At 42.4% G+C, this 21,080-nt stretch overlaps 1 protein-coding gene across 4 annotated transcripts; it reads right to left on the reverse strand.

Moving 5' to 3' along the window:
• Positions 1-1,237: 1,237 nt before the first annotated feature.
• On the reverse strand, positions 1,238-7,521 carry isl1a (ISL LIM homeobox 1a). Of its 4 annotated transcripts, none has more exons than XM_061817359.1 (6): positions 7,380-7,521; positions 7,039-7,228; positions 6,083-6,228; positions 4,691-4,974; positions 3,600-3,767; positions 1,238-2,242 (listed from the first exon to the last, which is right to left on the reverse strand). In XM_061817359.1, the coding sequence occupies exons 1-6, from the start codon at positions 7,405-7,407 to the stop codon at positions 2,126-2,128; spliced, it is 933 nt and encodes a 310-aa protein (XP_061673343.1). In that variant the 5' UTR covers positions 7,408-7,521; the 3' UTR covers positions 1,238-2,125. The 4 variants fall into 4 exon arrangements, 3 of the variants coding, with proteins under 3 accessions (XP_061673343.1, XP_061673342.1, XP_061673344.1); XM_061817358.1 differs by having other exon boundaries at positions 6,083-6,342; XM_061817360.1 differs by having other exon boundaries at positions 4,691-5,003; positions 6,073-6,342.
• Positions 7,522-21,080: the final 13,559 nt, after the last annotated feature.

The raw sequence follows: 21,080 nt of genomic DNA on the forward strand, positions 1-21,080 counted from the left end.
ATAGTTTTTTTTTTGTTTTTTTTTTAATAGTGTAGAGTTAAATAAGGTTTTGCAATGGAGAGAGCTTGGCTGATTATTTCAAGTACTCTTGACGCGGAAAGCGTTTGTATTTAAATCGTTACAAACTGGATGTTATCGAAAGAATTGCTCAACTTTTGGAGCCCTAGTTAAGATGGAACATATTGATTAAATTGGCCCACCTGATTGCCTATACAATTAACATTACAATTGTCTAGCCATCAATCCATCAATTTTCTGAGCTGCTTATCCTTATAAGGGTCGCGGGACTGCTGGAGCCAATTCCAGCTGTCACTGGGCAGCCAGTCAATCACAGTGAGAGACAGCCAACAGTCACACTCATAATCACACCTAGGGGCAAGAAGAATGTCCAATTAATGCATGTTTTTGGCATGTGGGTTGAAACCGGAATGCCCGGAGAAATCCCACGCAGGCACGGGGAAAACATGCATACCCCACACAGGCGGGCCGGGATTTAAAAAAAACGGACCTCAGTATTGTGGGGGAGACGCTTTAAACAGTCGTTCCGCCGTTCCGCCCATTACATTTGTAATTTATCAGAATTTATTTTCGTGCATCATGCAATCAAACAATATAACACACTGTTTTCTTGGTGTTTTAGGTCAAACGTAATATTTGGTTGCCTTAAAGAGTGGTGATAATTTGAGCAGCACATAGACACACACACTAAAACCAACCATTGGGAAACTTCTTAATTTCTAATTAGATCAGAAGAAACATATTTTCCCTTTGGCCACGATCATATACATCATACGAAGGACAAGAATGATCTTTTTCTTGATATCCACACATTTGAAGTTTGTAAACTCTTGTCTGGAAATAATTAGCTGAAAATCATGACAACAAAGGAAAAAGGTGGTAGGGGTTGTATATAGAATACTTATTGGATTTGCTTCCATTGAGTTCATGTTGAAAATTCCGTTGCCAAAAAATCTTTATTAAAAAAAAAAGGAATTTGTTCATAACATTTTATCTTTATTTTGTGACAAAGATTTCAGTGCCTGGATTGATCCGTTTATTTTTTTTTTTCAGGATCATGACACACTCCCAGCCCAAAAAAGGAAAAAAATAGCATTTGTCGTCAGGGGCGAAACAGCCCAAAAAATGTGGTAGCGTTTGATTTATATCATTGGATGACAAGATATGGATTTTATCAAAACTGCACATATCCCAATCAATAAATACGACTATGACTTAAATAAATGAATAAACGTACATATAAATATATTAATAAATAAGCAATAGTAATTCAACATATAACTGTCAAAAACTCTTAGCCCTAAATCAGTTTAAATTCTGAAGGCAAATCTAATTAAAACATCTGCTTCAACAGACGCCCAGTTATTTCTTTCTTTGAAATTGTGTGTGGGGGTGGGAGAATGGGGGTTTGAAGTAGTTTTGCCTTCTGCAAATAATTTAGAATTATAGTAATGTCGCAATTAGCGTGAGAATTGGGAAAAAAAAAACAGATCAAACCTCGATTTACTTTACTTTATAAAGTTACCCAAAATCTGGCTATTTTGTTGACAATAAATAATACCTATTAAGTCCCAGAGGAAAAAAAAAGAGCGAACGTATATGTAACTTATAGATAAATACGTGTACACATCTTTGGAACAGAAAACTATATTTTCTTTAACCCAAACTTACAAAAATGTGCCACGAACCTTGCGGCGAAAAAGAGGTATACCTTGTTGCAAATGCTTCAGAACTTGGGTCATGAATGGAATCAGTGAAGAAAATCAGAGCTTTTCCCCGAGGAAAAAAATAGAATGACGATTCATCAAATTACAAAGAAAAGTATTTAAATTAAACTAGTGAACATTAGGGCTAAGTTCGTCTCCGACTCAGAAGTCCAAAGTTAACGCCGTCCGGTTTGTGTCTTCTTTTGGCAAAAACCGTATGGGCAAGCAGCGTCGTCTTGAGTGTTGCAAGTTTCTCTCTTCTGCTTTGTTTTAAAGATTGCATGTTGATGTTAATATCCCATGATTGTCTTCACACCGTCAAAAATTCAAGCACGTTGGTCGTAGTCTGGAAGGATGAGGCGAACATGAATAACTTCAGTTTGTGCAAACAGCCTTTAGATTTAGGCCTCAATGGGACTCGACACCATGCTGTTCGGTGTGTCCGGAAGTTGAGACGACATGGACGCAACCTCGCTGCCAGTTGAGTTCGAACCCGGTCCACCCTCCGAAAAACTAACCTGTGGAAATCAAACAGCGGTCAGAAGCTTCACAACAGAGAATAAATAATAATAATAATAATAATAATAATAATAATAATAATAATAATAATAATAATAATAATAATAATAATAATAATAATGAACGGGGGTGCAGCTGTAAAAACGTAGCCTCACAGTTCTGAGGATCGGGCAGTTCAATCCCGGTCCTGCCTGTGTGGAGTTTGTGTGTTCTCCCCGTGCCTCTGGTTTCCTCCCACATCCCAAAAACGTGTTATTGGGAGAGTATAAATAGCCCCCTAGGTGGGATTGTGTGACTGTTGTCTGTCTCGATGTGCGCTGCGATTGGCTGGCATCTAGTTCAGGGTGTATCCTGCCTCCTGCCCGTTGACAGCTTTGATAGGCTCCAGCACTCCCGGAACCCACGTAAGGATAAGCGGCTGAGAAAATTGATGGATGGATACAACTACTACTACTACTACTACTACTACTAATAATAATAATAATAATTATTATTATAATAATAATAAAGTATTAGTAGTAGTAGTATTGTGAAATTCTGAAATCTCAATAACTACACGACATATAATTCCCCACCCCGACCTGTTCAAATTAATTAAACTCACCTGCCTTTTTGACACTGTACTCTAGGGAAATAAATACTTAATTTGATCATTTCTATACAATTTTAGACAAATGAAATATTCCCATTTTTTCGTTGAAAATCAACATTTCGATCATGTGGACAGAATTACAATTAATAAATGAGACCCCCACCCCCACCCACTGGAGGATTGACGTAGTAGCGCTAGAAAGGCGATCGTTTTTAAAGAACACTTCATCATTTCACTTCATTATAAATATTTGTTAAAACAGATATTTAACCACGAATTGTGTTTGTCATACTTTACTAATCAATTAATCCAACCTTAAGTTTGATCTCATTTGTGATTTTATTATTGCATGCCGAATGATAGGGTTGGTTTGCAGACTAAAATGTATTACCTGATTTTTAGATATATCGGTAGAAACAGCTTGGGAAAATTCATCAAACATCATACGATACTATAGATTATTCATGACTTCAATTTGTCAACATATGTGTGACTGTGGGCAAGTAAATAAAAACGATGCCCGTCTTAAAACAAAACATTGGAGAGACATCATCTGTGTGGTGAACACAGTTCTTTCTTTATCCATTCATTTTCTGAGCCGGTTTGACCTCACAAGGTTTGGAGATTTGAACCCCGGTCCTCAGAACTGTGAGTCCAACGGTCTACAGCTGTGTTACCGTTCCGCCATGTTTCTTTCTTGTGTTACTTAATCGGATAACAAAATGAGCTGTGAAATAATTCTGAGGAAAACCAAAGGAACGCACCAGTTGCTGAAACGCGGGCTGGTCGATGTCGCTCTGAAGAGCAAAGTCGCTGAGGACTTTCCAGGGCGGCTGGTAACTCTGCACTTCCACAGGGTTGGCCTGAATGCCACCGTCGTGCCGCTCCGGACTGGCCGCCACCATCGGTGTGCCTGTCATTCCCTGGATGTTCTGAAAGCATTCAGGTTGCTTAGCTCAGAGTATATTCACTGAAGATGATTGCAGATGACGACTGGGTGTGGTTAGACTTGTTACAGTGGGTTCATGTTATCGGAGTAACAGAGTTACTGGAAAGTAATCATCCGCCAGTCAAAACATTCAATAAACACACAAATTATTTTACTCGCTTAGAGCTTTGAGGGTATAGAAAGGTGTCATTTGCACTCATCATAGCGCGCTCCACACCGTGGTAGTCGGCCGGGCAGAAGAGGCCATCTTCGGGCATTTGGGGGGGGGGGGGGTGATCAACCACCCCTATTGAATCCAAAATGTATAACCATACAGTACTTGTACAACCGTAATACAATACAGTAAGTTTAATTTCTGTGGTATTTTTATCACTCAATATAGAGGGCAGGCGTACGCCATAAAAAAGTGGAGGTTTCTGTTAGTATTGCTTTTCTATCAAAATGAGTTGCCTTGTACTCAAATTATAGGGTTACAATGTTGGTTAAATAAATCCAATCTAGTCCTCATATGCAGTGGCTCGATATTTAAATAAACTTTATCAGATTCAATGGATTAGTTGGAGACTTTCTGAAAAAATGTTATGCTTCTCTTTTTTTTTCTAAATTGTATCACAATGTACAACATAACGAAATACTCCTAACCCCCCAAGATCCACCCCTGGGTGCCAGTTTTGTCATTCGTTTTTGTTAATTAATTTGTACATCCACAGCTGATCCATACAGAGGAGCATAAATGGAAGGGGTAAACAAATATTTAATATCTGTGACCCTAAAGCGTGTGTTATGACGTAACCCTACTGTTTACTGAAATGAAGACGAGAAAAAAACTCGCAATGTTTTGGTAAAGTTTTCTTTGCAAAGTATTTTTTTCCATGTAAAAGACTCGCGTTTAATGAAATCACTTACCGTCTTGTCGTTTGGCTGTTGTTGTTGTAGTTGCTTCATCAGAATGCTCCTCTTCTTGTCTTTGCACCTCTTGTTCTGGAACCAGACTCGGATGACACGCGGACTAAGGCCAGTCATCTCCACCAGCTGTTCTTTCATCAGAGCATCGGGCCTCGGGTTAGCGTTGTAGCACGTTCGCAAAGTGTGGAGCTGCTTCTCGTTTAGAACTGTCCGGACCCGAGTTGTCTTCTCTGGCTGTTTGTGAATGTGAGGCCGAAGTGCAGACTGCCGGGCGGAGATGGGTTCTGCTGTGACAATGGACAGGTTAAGTAACCTGAAGAATAAAACATTTGTTTAAATCGCTAAATTTTATACGTTATTTCATTGCAATAAAAAAAAATCGGCACCATAATATATCCACTATTCAGAACAATCCATCTTTTGCATTATGTTTTATGGTGTCGGGGAGTGCTGGCTATCCCAGTTGATTTTGAGTGAGCCGATGTACGCTCCAGACTTGTTGACAGCCAGTAAAAAATACAAAATCAACCAGAACAGGAGTAAACGCATGCAATTATACAACACAACAACACATTGATTCACACGCATACACATGAAGAGTTCATTTATTCATGGTCACAACAATACCCAAAATGGCCATATCACATATCCGATCATTACACGCTGTGTAAATACAATTCAGAGAAAGTCTGAAGTCAATGTCATCTATCACCATGATGTCAAGTTCCTCTAAATTGCATCATGCCAAATATAAAGTAAAGGAACTGATTCTTCAGCAGAACAGAATGAACCAGAATCCCAGACTCCATAAATGAACAGTTGACACAACAATAACGACAAAAAAAAATCGTTGGAATTTAAAACATGTAGGTAAGACATTATTAAATGTGTTAAAGTAATTGATTCACTCATTCATCTTCCGAACCCATTATCCTCACTACGGCGTAACACAGTCTATCCCAGATACTATGGAGGGGAGGTGGCGTACACCCTGAACTGGTCGCCAGACAATCACAGGTCTCATATAAGCAAACAACCATTCGCACTCACATTCACATCTACGTGCACTTTAGTCTTCAATTAATGTACCACGCATGTTTTGGGGATGCGGGGGAAACCGGAGTACCCGGGAAAAAAATAACCCGTGCAGGCACGGGGAGAACGTGAAGACTCCACACAGGCGAGACCGAATTTGAACTCAGAACTGTAAGGCAGACTTGCTAACCAGTCGAACCCTCCTGGCGATGTTGAAGTACCATACAATACTTATTATTTTCGAGTAGAAGGGGGGAACCGTGTCACTTTAGCAGATTTTAATCTTATGCAACCGTACATTCAGTATACATTCATGTGGTTGCGTCTGGGCCTCCCACTGCACGGACTGGCCTTTACCTGCCATTTGCAGAGGTCTGGCGGGGTGTAGCGGACTGAGCGGGTCTCCGTGTCCCAGAGTGGCCCGCTCCACAACGTCGTGGTCGGCCCGGCAGAAGAGGCTATCTTCACGCAGAGCGAACTCGTCCCCTGGGATGAGCTGTCTGCTGCAGGCCACACAGCGGAAACATTCGATGTGGTAGACTTTGGATCGGGCCCTCATTACAAAATCGTTCTTGCTGAAACCGATGTTGCATTTAGCGCATTTAATCCCGTATAACCTGCAGGACACACCAAATGTATGACAATCAGAAACGATACATAACAAGAACAACGACACATTTCTATATGTTGTTCATTATTAATTTCTTTACGTCATGTGATGAACACTTTATTGTAAATGTAATCGTGGTAATTTACAAAAATTTCTATATTGAATAGATTGCAACCAGGCTGACATCACTTGTTGGAATGACTGATTTTAACAATGAAAACTACAGAAAAAAAGTGCACAGATTAAAATGTAAAGCAAAGCAAAGCAAACAAAATGTATTTGTATAGTGTATTTTATACACAATGTAACGCAGTGCGCTTTACATGATTAAACGCATTCAAATACACAAATAAAACTTTTGAAAAAGTACAATGAAAATCGCTTTCAGTAGTTTAAAATGTATCACGTATTGCTATTATTTAATTACTTTTCGAGGAAACGAGAGTAAAATGAGGTGCGTTTACTACATTTTCATCATGTGCAACTGAAAATTAAGTACTTTACTAAGTGTACTATAGTTATAGTTATCATTACGTGTGGAAAAAGTGCGGTCTATCAAGTATAAGTGGGGATGCGTCCGAGAATATTGGAAATAATTTCAAACATATTGGAAATATTTGTATTTATAGAAATTATATCTCAAATCCACTGCAGTTCCGGACAATGTTCTGAAAAAGCGGTCGTTCTGCACTGGTCGTTTTACCTGATGTAATCCCGTTTACAGTATGTCTTTCCGTCCCTGACAAAGCATGTGCAGGACTCGTCCAGGTACTGACTGCACTCGGCGCATTTGAGACAGGCGGCGTGCCATTCCAGATCTGGGGAGACGCGCAGGATGTACTGGTCGTGTATCTGGTTTCCACAGCCCACACACAGAGACACCAGCCGTTTTTCTATAAGACAAATGTTAATATATTGATGAATGTGATTTATTTATAATCATGTTGTTCATACGGTGATGGTTTTTCTTTAATTGAGTAATGACACCATCGATTTAGTGTCGCAAAAAGTTGAATGAAATATTAAAGAGGGCTTGAAACTTACTTTTCGGTGGATCTCCCATGTCTCCCATTTTAACAAAGGTAAGGCGATGTTAGGTCAACGCTCAGAGCGGACTGCAACGTCTGCAGGACGCCTTGGTGTGTCTTCTGCTGTCCCGCCCGGGGGGCTGTCAGGCTCCGAGAGGGAGTGCGTGTGTGCGTGTGTGTTTTCCCCCGGTGTGTGTGACCCTCTGATGCTGGTAGACGTAGACAGCAATGCGTCATCTGCATAACCATCTGATTGGCTCTGCAAAGTCTGGGCAGCAGCACCCACCCCCAGGCACCCCCACCCTAGTGGCACAGTTATTGGTCCAAGGCTTCCGTTTGTCAGATTTTCATATTTTGCTTGTACTATTGTAAACCAAATGCATTAAAGTTTGTTTACATCGAGGTGATTCTAGGATCAGAAAGTTCGGGGTGCCGAGCTTCCGGGCAGGCAAGATAAAGTCTGCTGTCTACATTTCAACGCAATTTTATTCCCATTTTTATGAAAGAGAAGCAGTATTTTGGGGGGAACGTTTTTAATATATATCGGTTATTCAAATACTGAGCCAAAATAAAAGAGTAATGGATTGTATTTATAAAAGAAACACATTGTATCCACATTAGTTTCTGGGAGCTGTTTTCTTTGTTGTTAAAATATTACGTTTCAACCAATTGGTATACACCACAGTACCTGTTTTAAAGGCGAAAATCAAGTAGAATTGTAAATAAATCCCTCAAATTTTAGAGTTGTGGAGATTCAATTTAGGGGGGTTTGAGCTCTCCAAAATCGTCTAGAAATGTCTTTTACAGCAGTCTACTTCATTTGGAGTGGATACTTTGGAGTTACACAGCCACTAACGTGGTGAAACTACGGTTTCCCCCCTAACAAATTTTCCCTGATATAATCAATCAGCCGATGTGAGACAAAATGGTTCTCGTTGGTACTGTGTAGTGTGACAGACGATGCTCTCCAAACTTGGATGGTGCCTTTTTTTGAGTAATTTTTGACATTTCTTTCCATTTTTGATGGTATTGATTTGATAAGGGAACTTGGGACGTGTGAAATTTTCTAGGATATAAAAGGTGTTGCATGCATTGGACGATCAGAACTAAACGATGCGCTTCAGGCGACAGGCCTAAGACAAGCAAGGACGCGAGTAGTACACAAAAACAAACACGCCCTCTTGTGTTGGTAGATTAATAACATATCACCAGGAGAGAAATCCGTGCAACATTGGTTCTTTCCACTCTCAGTTGGTCATCGATAAAAAAAATAAAAGTGACAGATTGTTCTGTGATCTGTTTTTAATTTAACTCAAAAACGAAAATTTAAGTTAATAAACCAAGGAAATTTGGGTCAGAACGAGCATTTCCCAATAGAAAACAAATTCTTCCTCGCGTATCATTGTGCGGAAGTTGAAATCGGAATTACGTGACGAAATAATTTGCCACGTCTATTAACTAGTCATATGCAGTGTTCCCTGTGGACATTAATGCGTTGAAAACAATTCGATAGGATAAGCAAACAGCAGTGAAAGCACATCTTCCGTGTCAGACGGAATGTATAAGGCTGATTACAAAAAGGCTTAAAACACTTTCGTCCTTCATATACTGTACAGGCTGTAATGTGGATGATACATCACTGATGCGCTTACAAATTGACTTGTGAAAATATATGGGTCAGGTAAAAAAAAATCCAATTCAATCTTGTGTCCTATTTTTCAATTTTAAAAATTGAAAATAAAATGTAAATTTACAATGTGGAAAAAAAATTACCCTTCGTTTTTGTGATAGAGTAAAAAAAATAATAGACAAACTAGTCAATTGACGTCTTGAATAAGAAAACGATTCCCAAATGAAAATGGACTTGAAGAAATGATACATGGACTGAGAACACTATTATTAATCACTCATCATTAATAATTAATCATATTATTATTAGTTTACTTACATTTTTTGAAGCAAACATGCAGTATTAATAGTTGGGAATAATTTTAATATAATCTAATTTGTACGAGTTAGCACTTTAAAAATACTTACTTGAATATTGAAACAGAGATTCAATAGTCATATACTTGGGTGGTTGTGGCTCAGTAGGTGGTGTGGGCTGTCCAGTGTGGGAAGGGTCACTTGTTTCAATCCCAGCTATGACTGTCCACATGTTGACGTGTCCTTGAGCAAGCCACTGAACTCAACTTTTCTCCCAGCCTTGCATGGCAGCAGTTACCCATGAGTGCACAGGTGTCAAACTCAAGGCCCGGGGGTCAGATGCAGCCCGCCACATGATTTTATGTGGCCCGCGAAGGCATGATTTTTTACATGATTTTTGTTAAAATTTGTACCAAAATTCCAAATTGTCATATAATAAATGATGACGTTGAGATATCACAAGCATTTCTGTGTTACCAAACATCAACAATGTTTGAAAAACCCATTGTCCTTGATTTCTGATTCCAAAACTAGTTGATAACATTAATGCGTAAATATGATGGGTCAATTCAAGATTTTAATGGTTTCAGTCATAATGCCCCTCTGACAGAAACCATAACGACAAAGTGGCCCCAATAAAAATGAGTTAGTGTATGAATGTGTGTGTGAGTGGGTGAATGTGAGGCACTCTAAATTGCCCCTCTGTGTTATTGTGAGAGCGGCTGTTTGTCCTTATGTGCCATGCGATTGGCTGGTAACCAGTTCAGAGTGTACCCTGCCTCGTGTCTGATGACAGCTAGGATTGCCTCAAGCAATCCCCTCACCCTTGTGAGGATAAGCAGCTAAGAAAATGGCTGTATGTGTGTGTATATATATATATATATATATATACAGTGAAGAAAATAGGTATTTTAACAACCTGCTATATTGCAAGTTCTCCTCAAATCATGGAGGGATCTGAAATTTTCCTCGTAGGTGCATGTCCACTGTGACAGAGATAATGTAAAAAAATAATAATTCAGAAATCACAATGGCTGCCACCACCATGTTTGACAGTGGGGATGGTGTGTTCAGGCTGATGAGCTGTGATGCTTTTACGCGAAACATCATTTTGCATTGTGGTGAAAAAGTTTGATTTTAGTTTCATCTGACCAATCACCTTCTTCCACCGGTTTGGTGTGTTTCCCAGGTGGCTTGTGGCAAACTTTAAATGAGCCTTTTTATGGATATCTTTGAGAAATGGCTTTCTTCTTGCCACTCTTCCATAAAGGTCAGATTTGTACAGTGTATGACTGATTATTGTCCCAGGGACAGACACTCCCACCTCAGCTGTAGATCTCTGCAGTTCATCCAGAGTGATCATGGGCCTCTTGGCTGCATTTCTGATGAGTCTTCTCCTTGCTCGAGGTGAAACTTTAGAGGGACGGCTGGGTTTTGGTAGATTTGCAGTGGCATGATACTCCTTCAATTTCAATTTGATTGTTTGCACAGTGCTCCTTGAGATGTTTAAAGCTTGGGAAATCTTTTTGTATTGAAGTCCAGATTTAAACTTCTCCACAACAGTACCTCGGACCTGCCTGGTGTGTTCCTTTGTCTTCATGATGCTCTCTGCACTTTAAACAAAACCTTGAGACAATCACAGTGCATATGCATTTAAACTGAGGCTTGATTACACACAGGTGGATTCTATTTATCATCGTCAGTCAACATTGGATCATTCAGAGATCCTCACTGAACGTCTGGAGTTAGTTTTCTGCTCTGAAAATAAAGGGGGATTTGTTGTATGCCCCACTTTTAAATTTTTTATTTGTTAAAAAAACTATAACATATACAAGAAATTTTGTTCCACTTCACAATTGTTCCCACGTGGGTTTTCTCCGGGCACTCTGGTGTCTTCCCACATCCCAAAAACATGCAACATTAATTGGACACTCTAAGTTGTCCTTAAGTGTGATTACGAGTGTGGCTGTTTGTCTTGATGTACCCTGCCAAACAAATATGAGCGTTCATCTAAAGAATCCCATACCGGATCGGTCGTGGCCCGGGTTAACAACGCCCGCCCCCGGAACTGCTAACCTGCAGGGCGTCGGTGGAAATTCAGCTACTGTGGGTCGAAGACAAAGAAGAGGAGGAAACCGGATTTATTGGCAGAAGGAAAAGAAGAATCCACAGAGCCCACAACTGAGTGTAGGGACATTGCATGTTTGAACTATGACAGGACAAACTCGGGACTTGGTTGACATGATGATTAGGACAAAGGCTGATATATTGTGCATCCAAGAGAGCAGGTGGAAAGGTAATAAGACGAGAAGTTTAGGAAAAGGGTTTACATTATTTTAGCATGGAGTAGATGAGAAAAGAAATTGAGTAGGGGTTATTTTAATGGAAGACCTGGTTAACAATGTCGAGGCGGTGAAAAGAGTATCAGATCGAGTGATGAGACTAAAATTTGAAATTGAAGGTGTTATGTATAATGTGGTTAGTGGATATCCCCCCCAGGTAGGATGTGACCTCGAGTTGAAAGAGAAATTCTGGAAGGAACTAGATGAAGTAGTTCTGAGCATCCCAGACAGCGAGAGAGTTGTGATTGGTGCAGATTGTAATGGACATATTGGTAAAGGAAACAGGAGCGATGAAGAAGTGATGGGTAAGTACGGCATCCAGGAAATGAACTTTGGGGGACAGATGGTGGTGGACTTTGCAAAAAGGATGGAGATGGCTGTAGTGAACACTTATTTCCAGAAGAGGGAGGAACATATAGTGACCTACAAGAGCGGAGGTAGAAGGACGCAGGTGGATTATATTTTGTGCAGACGATGTAATCTGAAGGAGATTACTGACTGTAAAGTAGTGGTAGGGGAGAGTGTAACTCAAGAGCATAGGATGGTGGTGTGTAGGATGACTCTGGTGGTGGGTAGGAAGATTAAGAAGACAAAGGTAGAGCAGAGAACCATGTGGTGGAAGGTGAGAAAGGAAGAATGCAAATAATGTCTTGGTGGTGAAAAGATCGAGTGATGAGGCTGAAATTTGAAATCAAGAGTATCCCAGACAGCGAGAGAGTTGTGATTGGTGCAGATTGTAATGGGCATATTGGTAAAGGAAACAGGGGCGATGAAGAAGTGATGGGTAAGTATGGCATCCAGGAAAGGAACTTTGAGGGACAGATGGTGGTGGACTTTGCAAAAAGGATGGAGATGGCTGCAGTGAACACTTTTCTCCACAAGAGGCAGCAACATAGAGTAACTACTGACTGTAAAGTAGTGGTAGGGGAGAGTGTAGCTCGACAGCATAGGATGGTGGTTTGTAGGATGACTCTGGTGGTGGGTAGGAAGATTAAGAAGACAAAGGTAAAGCAGAGAACCATGTGGTGGAAGCTGAGAAAGGAAGAATGTTGTGCGGCCTTTCGGAAATAGGTGAGACAGGCTCTCGATGGACAACAGAAGCTCCCGGAAGACTGGACTACGACAGCCAAGGTAATCAGAGAGACAGGCAGGAGAGTACTTGGTGTGTCTTTTGGTAGGAAAGGGGAGAAGGAGACTTGGTGGTGGAACCCCAAAATACAGGGAGTCATACAAGGAAAGAAATTAGCGAAGAAGAAGTGGGACACTGAGAGGACTTGGGAGAGGCAAAAGGTGTACATGGAGATGCGACGTAGGGCAAAAGGTAGAGGTGGCAAAGGCTAAACAAGAGGCATATGAAGACAGGTACACCAGGTTGAACACGAAAGAAGGAGAAAGGGATCTCTACAGGTTGGCCAGACAGAGGGATAGAGATGGGAAGGGTGTGCAGCAGGTAAGGGTGATTAAGGATAGAGATGGAAATGTGTTGACTGGTGCCGGTAGTGTGCTAAATTGATGGAAAGAATACTTTGAGAAGTTGATGAATGAAGAAAATGAGAGAGAAGGAAGAGTTGAAGAGGCAAGTGTGAATGACCAGGAAGTGGCAATGATTAGTAAAGGGGAAGTCAGAAAGGCACTAAAAAGGATGAAAAATGGAAAGGCAGTTGGTCCTGATGACATACCACTGGAGGTATGGAAGCAATTTGGAGAGATGGCTGTGGAGAATTGGCCAACTTATTCAACAGAATGCTAGCGGGCGAAAAGATGCCTGAAGAATGGAGGAAAAGTGTTCTAGTTCCCTTTTTTAAGAACAAAGGGGATGTTCAGAGCTGTGGGAATTATAGAGGAATAAAATTGATGAGCCACACAATGAAGTTATGGGAAAGAGTAGTGAAGGCTCGACTCAGGACAGAAGTAAGTATCTGCGAGCAACAGTATTGTTTCATGCCTAGAAAGAGTACCACAGATTCATTATTTGCGTTGAGGATGCTTGTGGAAAAGTACAGAGAAGGTCAGAAAGAGCTACATTGTGTCTTTGTGGATCTAGAGAAAGCCTATGACAGAGTACCAAGAGAGGAACTGTGGTACTGCATGCGTAAGTCTGGTGTGGCAGAGAAGTATGTTAAAATAGTACAGGACATGTATGATGGCAGCAGAACAATGGTGACGTGTGCCTTAAGTGTGACAGAAGAATTTAAAGTGGAGGTGGGACTGCATCAGGGATCAGCTCTGAGCCCCTTCCTGTTTGCCTTGGTAATGGATAGGATGACAGATGAGATTAGACTGGGATCCCCTTGGACCATGATGTCGCAGATGATATTGTGATATGCAGCGAAAGCAGGGTGTCACGACCCATCGGAACGGGAGTAGGATCCAAATGCAGGACTCGGAAGATGCAAGGTAGTTCGTGGAGAAACGTTTATTATTCAGTGGTCGCGAATCGCGCACGCAGTCAGGTGCAGCAGCAGTAGTTGGGGCGTCGGGCGAAGAGAGCAGGTTAGCGGGCAGGGAGGAGTCGTTACACGGGAGAACGATCAAAGCAGGCAGAAGTTTCAAAGGAGTCAGGCTTATGGGGTCGGTCGGAGAACAGGCAGAGGTCGGTACACAAGGGATGTCGATCAGGGATACGGGAGTACTCGAACGGGACATGAACCTCAACAATCTGTCTCGGACCAGTCGTCATCGGGATCATATAAATACACAGGATAATCAGCCCGCATGAGGCACAGGTGTGCGCCTCCCAATCAGCGCAACCGCGCGGGCACCCACGCTGGAGCGGCAGAATCATGACACAGGGAGCATGCAGAGGAACAATTAGAAAGATGGAGAGATGCACTGGAAAGGAGAGGAATGAAAATTAGCAGGAGTAAAACAGAATATAAGTGCATGAATGAGAAAGGTGGAGGGGGAAAAGTGAGGCTACAGGGAGAAGAGATAGCAAGCGTGGAGGACTTCAAATATTTAGGGTCAACAATCCAGAACAATGGTGAGTGTGGTAAGGAAGTGAAGAAACGGGTCCAAGCAGGTTGGAACATCTGGCAAAAGGTGTCTGGTGTGTTATGTGACAGAAGAGTCTCTGCTTGGATGAAGGGCAAAGTTTACAAAACAGTGGTGAGGCCGGCCATGATGTACGGATTGGAGACGGTGGCACTGAAGAAACAACAGGAAGCAGAACTGGAGGATGGAGAAATGAAGATGTTGAGGTTCTCGCTCGGAGTGAGCAGGTTGGATAGAATTAGAAATGAGCTCATTAGAGGGACAGTCAAAGTTGGATGTTTTAGAGATAAGATTCGAGAGAGCAGACTTCGATGCTTTGGACATGTTCAGAGGCGAGAGAGTGAGTATATTGGTGGAAGGGTGCTGAGGATGGAGCTGCCAGGCAAAAGAGCGAGAGGAAGACCAAAGAGAAGGTTTATGGATGTGGTGAGGGAAGACATGAGGGAAGTTGGGGTTAGAGAGGAAGTTGCAGAAGATAGGCTAAGATGGCAAAAGATGACACGCTGTGGCGACCCCTAACGGGACAAGCCGAAAGGAAAAGAAGAAGATATACATATATATATACACACACACACACACATACAAAAATCATTACTAGAAAAAAATAGTGGTTCCAGCCCATCTCCCAAAGTTAGCTGGAAAAAGGCTACAGGGCTCCCGCAACACTTGTGAGGAAAAGGGGTCTGGAAAATGGGTAGATGGATGGACAGAAAGGGCAGTTGTTTTATATTTATTATGTTGTATTTTTTTTAATATTTTTTCAATTTGATTATATTGGCTAGTCTATTATATTGTCCATTGTTTGTATTTATTCCATTTTCTAAATACTTGCCTTTTGTGATGAACATTGTCTCCTGTGAATAAAGTCATGAAAAAGGAGTATCTCGTGGAAATAGTTTTATTAATATTTTTTTTTAAGAAAATAACTGTGGAAACTTCACAAGAAAAGAAACATAGAATACAAGAAAATAGAACCAGTAATATGGAAACTCCTGGAAGACAACAAAACCAATACATCATAAATACTGGATAACATGATCTGAAATGGGCGCCATGGTGGAGCAAATGGTTAGAGCATTGGCCTCACTCTTCTGAAGACCAGGGTTCAAGACCTGGCCCCACCTTTATGGAGTTTGCATATTCTCCCCGTGTCTGTGTGGGTTTTCTCCGGGCACTCCAGTTTCCTCCCATATCCAAAACCATGGAACATTAATTGACCCTAGCTGTGATTGTGAGTGCGGCTGTTTGTCTCTATGTGTCCTGCAATTGGCTGGAAACCACTTCATTGTGTCCCCGCCTACTGCCCGTTGACAGCTGCGATAGGCTCCAGCACTCCCCGCGACCCCTGTGAGGATAAGTGGCTAAGTAAATGGATGGATGGATGGATCCCAAAAACATGCATTCATTGGAGACTCCATATCACCCCTCGTGTTATTGTGAGTGTGACGGGTATCTGTCTCTGTGTGCTCTGCAATTGACTGGGAACCAGTTCTGGGGGTAACCCGCCTCCTGGCCAATGACAGCTGTAATATGTTCCAACATTCCCGGGACCCTCGTGAGGATGAGCAGCTCAGAAAATGGATGGATGATCTGAAGTGAACAAGATACACAAATCCATTCCTATAAAAGAACACAAACACAAATCATAAATCTAATTTAAAATTATTTTAATGTTGTTGTTGCTTTTTTTTTGGTTGGTCCTGGTATCGAAGAAGAAACTGCAAGGAATGGTACTGCATACTATTCAGAGCTAAAGTAATACATTATGAGCCATCTTTCAGAGCTCACTTTTACTGTGACTTCTACTGATGAAAGAATATAGCAAAGATTCTGAACAACCGAAGAGATTCTCCTTCACCACTGCCAAAAGAAACAATCCTCAATGATAGGATATCTCACTTTGTCACCTTCACTCCAAACGCTTTCACAGTTTGCACCAATCAATATAGGTTTAGTACCAAATAAGATATTCATTAGCAAATAGAAACTTCTTCATAAATTTGAAACCAGTCATTTTAACCTTTTAACACAAAGACAGCACAGTCCTCTCTTGATATAATCACATATCACATGAACAACCCCCCCCAAAAAAGAAAACAAAAACACATGAAACATTACATATGCTATATAGGAATTTCAATTAGTCTCTGAAAGTAAAACAACAATCTCCAACACGGGTCTTCAGAACAGCTACGTAATCCCATCTTTAACAACCTGCACTTCCACACTTCCACTTTGTGGACCTTTTTTTTACTGCGAGGTAAGGTCTTCCCTACCCACTCCATAGGCTTTTCATTCCTATGTGCTTCCATCCATCCATCCATCCATCCATCCATCCATCCATCCATCCATCCATCCATCCATCCATCCATCCATCCATCTTCTTCCATTTTTCCAGGTTGCGTAGGCAGTAGCTGCAGCAGGGATACCCAGACTTCCCTTTCACCAGCCACCTTATCCCGCTCTTGCAGAGAGATCCTGAGACATTCCCAGGCCAGGAGAGAAACATAGCCTCTCCACCATGTCCTGGATCATCCCTGAGGTCTTTTTCCGGTTGGATGTCCCTGGAAAACCACACCAGTGAGGTTCGGGAGTAATCCGGACCAGATGCCCCAGCCACCTAATCTGGCTCCTCTGAATCCATAGCAGAAGCGGCTCGACACTGAGCCTTTCCAGGATGACCAAGCTTCTCACCCTATCTCTAAGGGAGCGCCCAAACACCATCAGGATCTTATTATTTCGGTCACGACTGATAGCTTGTGACCATAGGTGAGGGTAGGAATGTAGGCCGCTGGTAAATTGAGAGCTTTGCCTTTTGACTTACCTCCCTCTTTACTACAACGGACCGATACAAAATCGATATCCCTGCAGACGTTACACCTAGCTGCCTGTGAATCTCAGAATCGGAATCAAAATCAGCTTTAATGCTCAAGAATCTAACATCACACAACGAATTTGTCTCCAGCAGTCGGTGCCGCCCTATCATGACATTCAGAACAAAGAACAAAAAAAAAACCCAACACGAATAAAGAGCAAGAGACATTCAGTTAATTATTAACTATAATAACTATTAACTATTCTTTATAAGTCACTGATGTGCAAGATGCAGAGTCTTCTTCATTTAGAGCAGTTAAGAGTGTGTCAACTCCCCACAATATGTTATGCTTGTACACAGTGACCTTACCTGTTGCGGTTCAACGTTATAGACCAGTACAATGACAATTGTGCAAAGGGAGCAGTTTAAAGTGATGAATCCTGTGAGAGTCTACAGTATATATAACTAATACTAATCCTGATTGGACCAGCAGGATGTGACGGTGTGTCCGAAAACGGCACAAGGCAGAAAATAGTAGGTTTGCTGATCAAGAATTTAATGACCTAATTGCCAGAGGGAAAAAAAACACTGTTTGAATACCTGCTAGCTGTGACTTGACTTGATCGGTAGCGCTTATCCAACGGAAGGCGCTGGAAAAGCTGGTGGCCAGGATGTGGAGGGTCCAAAAGGATCCTGCCTGCTCTGCACCTAGTTTGAGTGACATCCAAATCTTCAAGAGTGGGTAGAGCAGTTTTGATTGTCCATTGCAGTCTGAGTTTGTCCTTTATTCCACAATAAAGCCCCAAAACAGACTGTGAAGGAAGGACTCAGGACTGATTGCATGACCGCTATGTCTCAACAGCTCTTGTAACAGCATGGTTTCCCTCAGAAGCCGCAAAAAGTACATTTTTTGCAAGGCTTTTTTTGAGGATGGACTTGATGTTCGTCTCCCACTTCAGGTTCTGTGAGAGTGTAATTCCCAAGAACTTGAAGGTCTCGACAGTTGACACAGGTGGACAGCGTCAGGGGCAGCTGTGTTGAAGGATGCCTCCTGAAGTCCACAATCATCTCTACAGTCTTTAATGTTCAATGCTAGGTTATGTTAGACACATAAAAGCTCCATTCTTGACACTTCCTGTCGATATGCAGACTCGTCACCATGATTGATGAGGCTGATGACAGGGGTGTCATTTGCGAACAGCATTCCCTCTAAGGACTCCAAACAAGGTGGGTACTCTTAATTGCTGTTTGATGCATAGGCAAAAACAATAGTGAGAAGCCATTCCCCACCCAAAGCTTGATGGAGGCTTCCCTCTCATTCAAACTGGGTGAACCCTAATGTACAGACGCCAAGGCAGGGGGGGCAATAAGAATACCAATACCTGCTCAGCACCTCCCACCGTGGGGCACTGCAGCATGGAACAGAGTCCAACCCCTCTTAAGAGGACTGGTACCAGTGCCCAAGCGGTGCGTAGAGGTGAGTTTGACTATATCTAGTTGGAACTTCTCGACCTCATGCACTTGCTTGGTCTTCTTCCCTGGCAGACAGGGGACATTCCATGTCCCTTGAGCTATTTTCTGTAGCCGGGATCATATTGCCCTGGGCCCCGCCTTCAGGTACCGTCCAGCTCACATTGCACACGACTGCTGCGGCCCCTCTCACAGGTGGTGTGCCCGTGGGAAGTGGAGTGGTGTGAAGCCCCAGACAACGTAGCTCCTATGATCATTGGGACACACAAACCCCTGCACCACAATAAGAGAAGGGAAGATGACATAAAATGATGATGAAACCAGCCATATCAAACGAAACTGGAAGATTTTATTGACAAGAAAACGTTCAAATTTTCTCATTGATATTTTATCATAAGCGGCACAGTGGAGCAGCTGTAAAGCATTGGCCTCACAGTTCTGAAGTCCAGAGTTCAATCCCAGTCTCATCTGTGTGGAGTTTACATGTTCTCCCCATGCCAGTGGGGGTTTTATCTTGGCACTCCAGTTTCCTCCCACATCCCAAAAACATGCAACATTAATTGGACCCTCTAAATTGCACCAAAGTGTGAATGTGAGTGTGACTGTTCTGAGTCTCCATGTGCCCTGCGATTGGCTGGCAATCAGTTCAGGGTATCCCCTGCCTCCTGCCCGTTGACATCTGGGATTGGCTCCAGCCCTCCTGTGACCCTTGTGAGGATGCGCAGATGCATGGATATTTTATCATACACTTTGTGAATTCATTATCTGTTCATTTCCAAGAGCCCAAACATATGTCAGAATTCATGAAGACACACCTGCCTCTAATTATACACGTTGTCACCAGATGGTATCATCTGCACATTAATCTTTAAAAAACAATCCTTTTCTCAAACCAATTGGCGTGAAACTGTTCAAAGATTCATGGAGCTTCATCTGGAATCACTATTATGTGGTGGGAAACTGTGCATAGAAGGTGTTCATGTTGTCAGCTAGTTTTCTATTGTACTTGGTTTAGGTGGTTGGTTGCTTGGCATTGGTTAGCGATTGTCCATCCATCCATCCATCCATCCATCCATCCATCCATCCATCCATCCATCCATCCATCCATCCATTCATCCATCCATCCATCCATCCATCCATCCATCCATCCATCCATCCATCCTTTGATTTTTGTACCGCTTCTCTGGGTCAGGTCGCAAAGTAGCTTTGGAGCTTTAGCAGGGATACCCAGACTTCTCATTCCCCAGCCACTTCCTCCAGTTCTTCTGGAGGCATCCCGAGCCGTTCTCAAGCCAGCCGAGAGGCATAATCTTTCCAGCGTGTCCTGGGTCATCCCTACCCTCTTTTTCCAGTGGGACATGCCCGGAAAACCTCACCAGGGAAGCGTGTGGGAGGCATCCGGATCAGATGTCCAGCCACCTCATCTGGCTCCTCTCACTGCGGAGGAGCAGTGGCTCGACACTGAGCCCCTCCCAGATGACACAGCTTTTCACACTATCTTTGAGGTAGAGGTTGTTCGGATAACCTGCAGAGGAAACTAATTTCAGCGGCTTGTATCTGGGATCTTGTTCTTTCAATCATGACTCACAGCTTGTGGCCATAAGTGTGGGTAGGAATGTAGATTGACTGGGAAATTGAGAGCTTTGTCTTTCGAATCAGATTCTTCTTTACCAAAACGGACCGATACAAAGTTCATATCACGGCAGACACTGCACCGATCAGCATGTCGATCTCCCGCTCCATTATTCCCTCACTTGTGAACAAGACCCCAACCTACTCCACTTGGAGCAGGATCTCATCCCTGACCCAAAGAGGGCACGTCACCCTTTTCCAACTGTCAAATCAACTAACAGGAAGAGCACATGTCCCCCTCCACACCTGCAGGAGGCAGAGAAACCTCAATCACACAACTCTTTAAACCTCCTGTCAGAGGCCACGGGCGGCAAAAGAAATAAATCACTAACAAAAAACTGAAGCAACCAAGAAGCAACTAAGAAACCCAAAGGCACCCCTCAGTTTCCGGTCAGGATTGGTTGGGTGAACTCCCATGCACCCTCTGGGATCCTGCTGTGGGTGTAGAGCTGATCCACTGTTCCACGGCCAGGACGAAAACCACACTGCTCCTCCTGCATCTGAGATTCGACTTCCGACGGACCCTCCTCTCTGGCAC

The sequence above is a fragment of the Syngnathoides biaculeatus genome, chromosome 4 (genome assembly GCF_019802595.1).
Source record: "Syngnathoides biaculeatus isolate LvHL_M chromosome 4, ASM1980259v1, whole genome shotgun sequence".
NCBI lineage: Eukaryota > Metazoa > Chordata > Actinopteri > Syngnathiformes > Syngnathidae > Syngnathoides > Syngnathoides biaculeatus.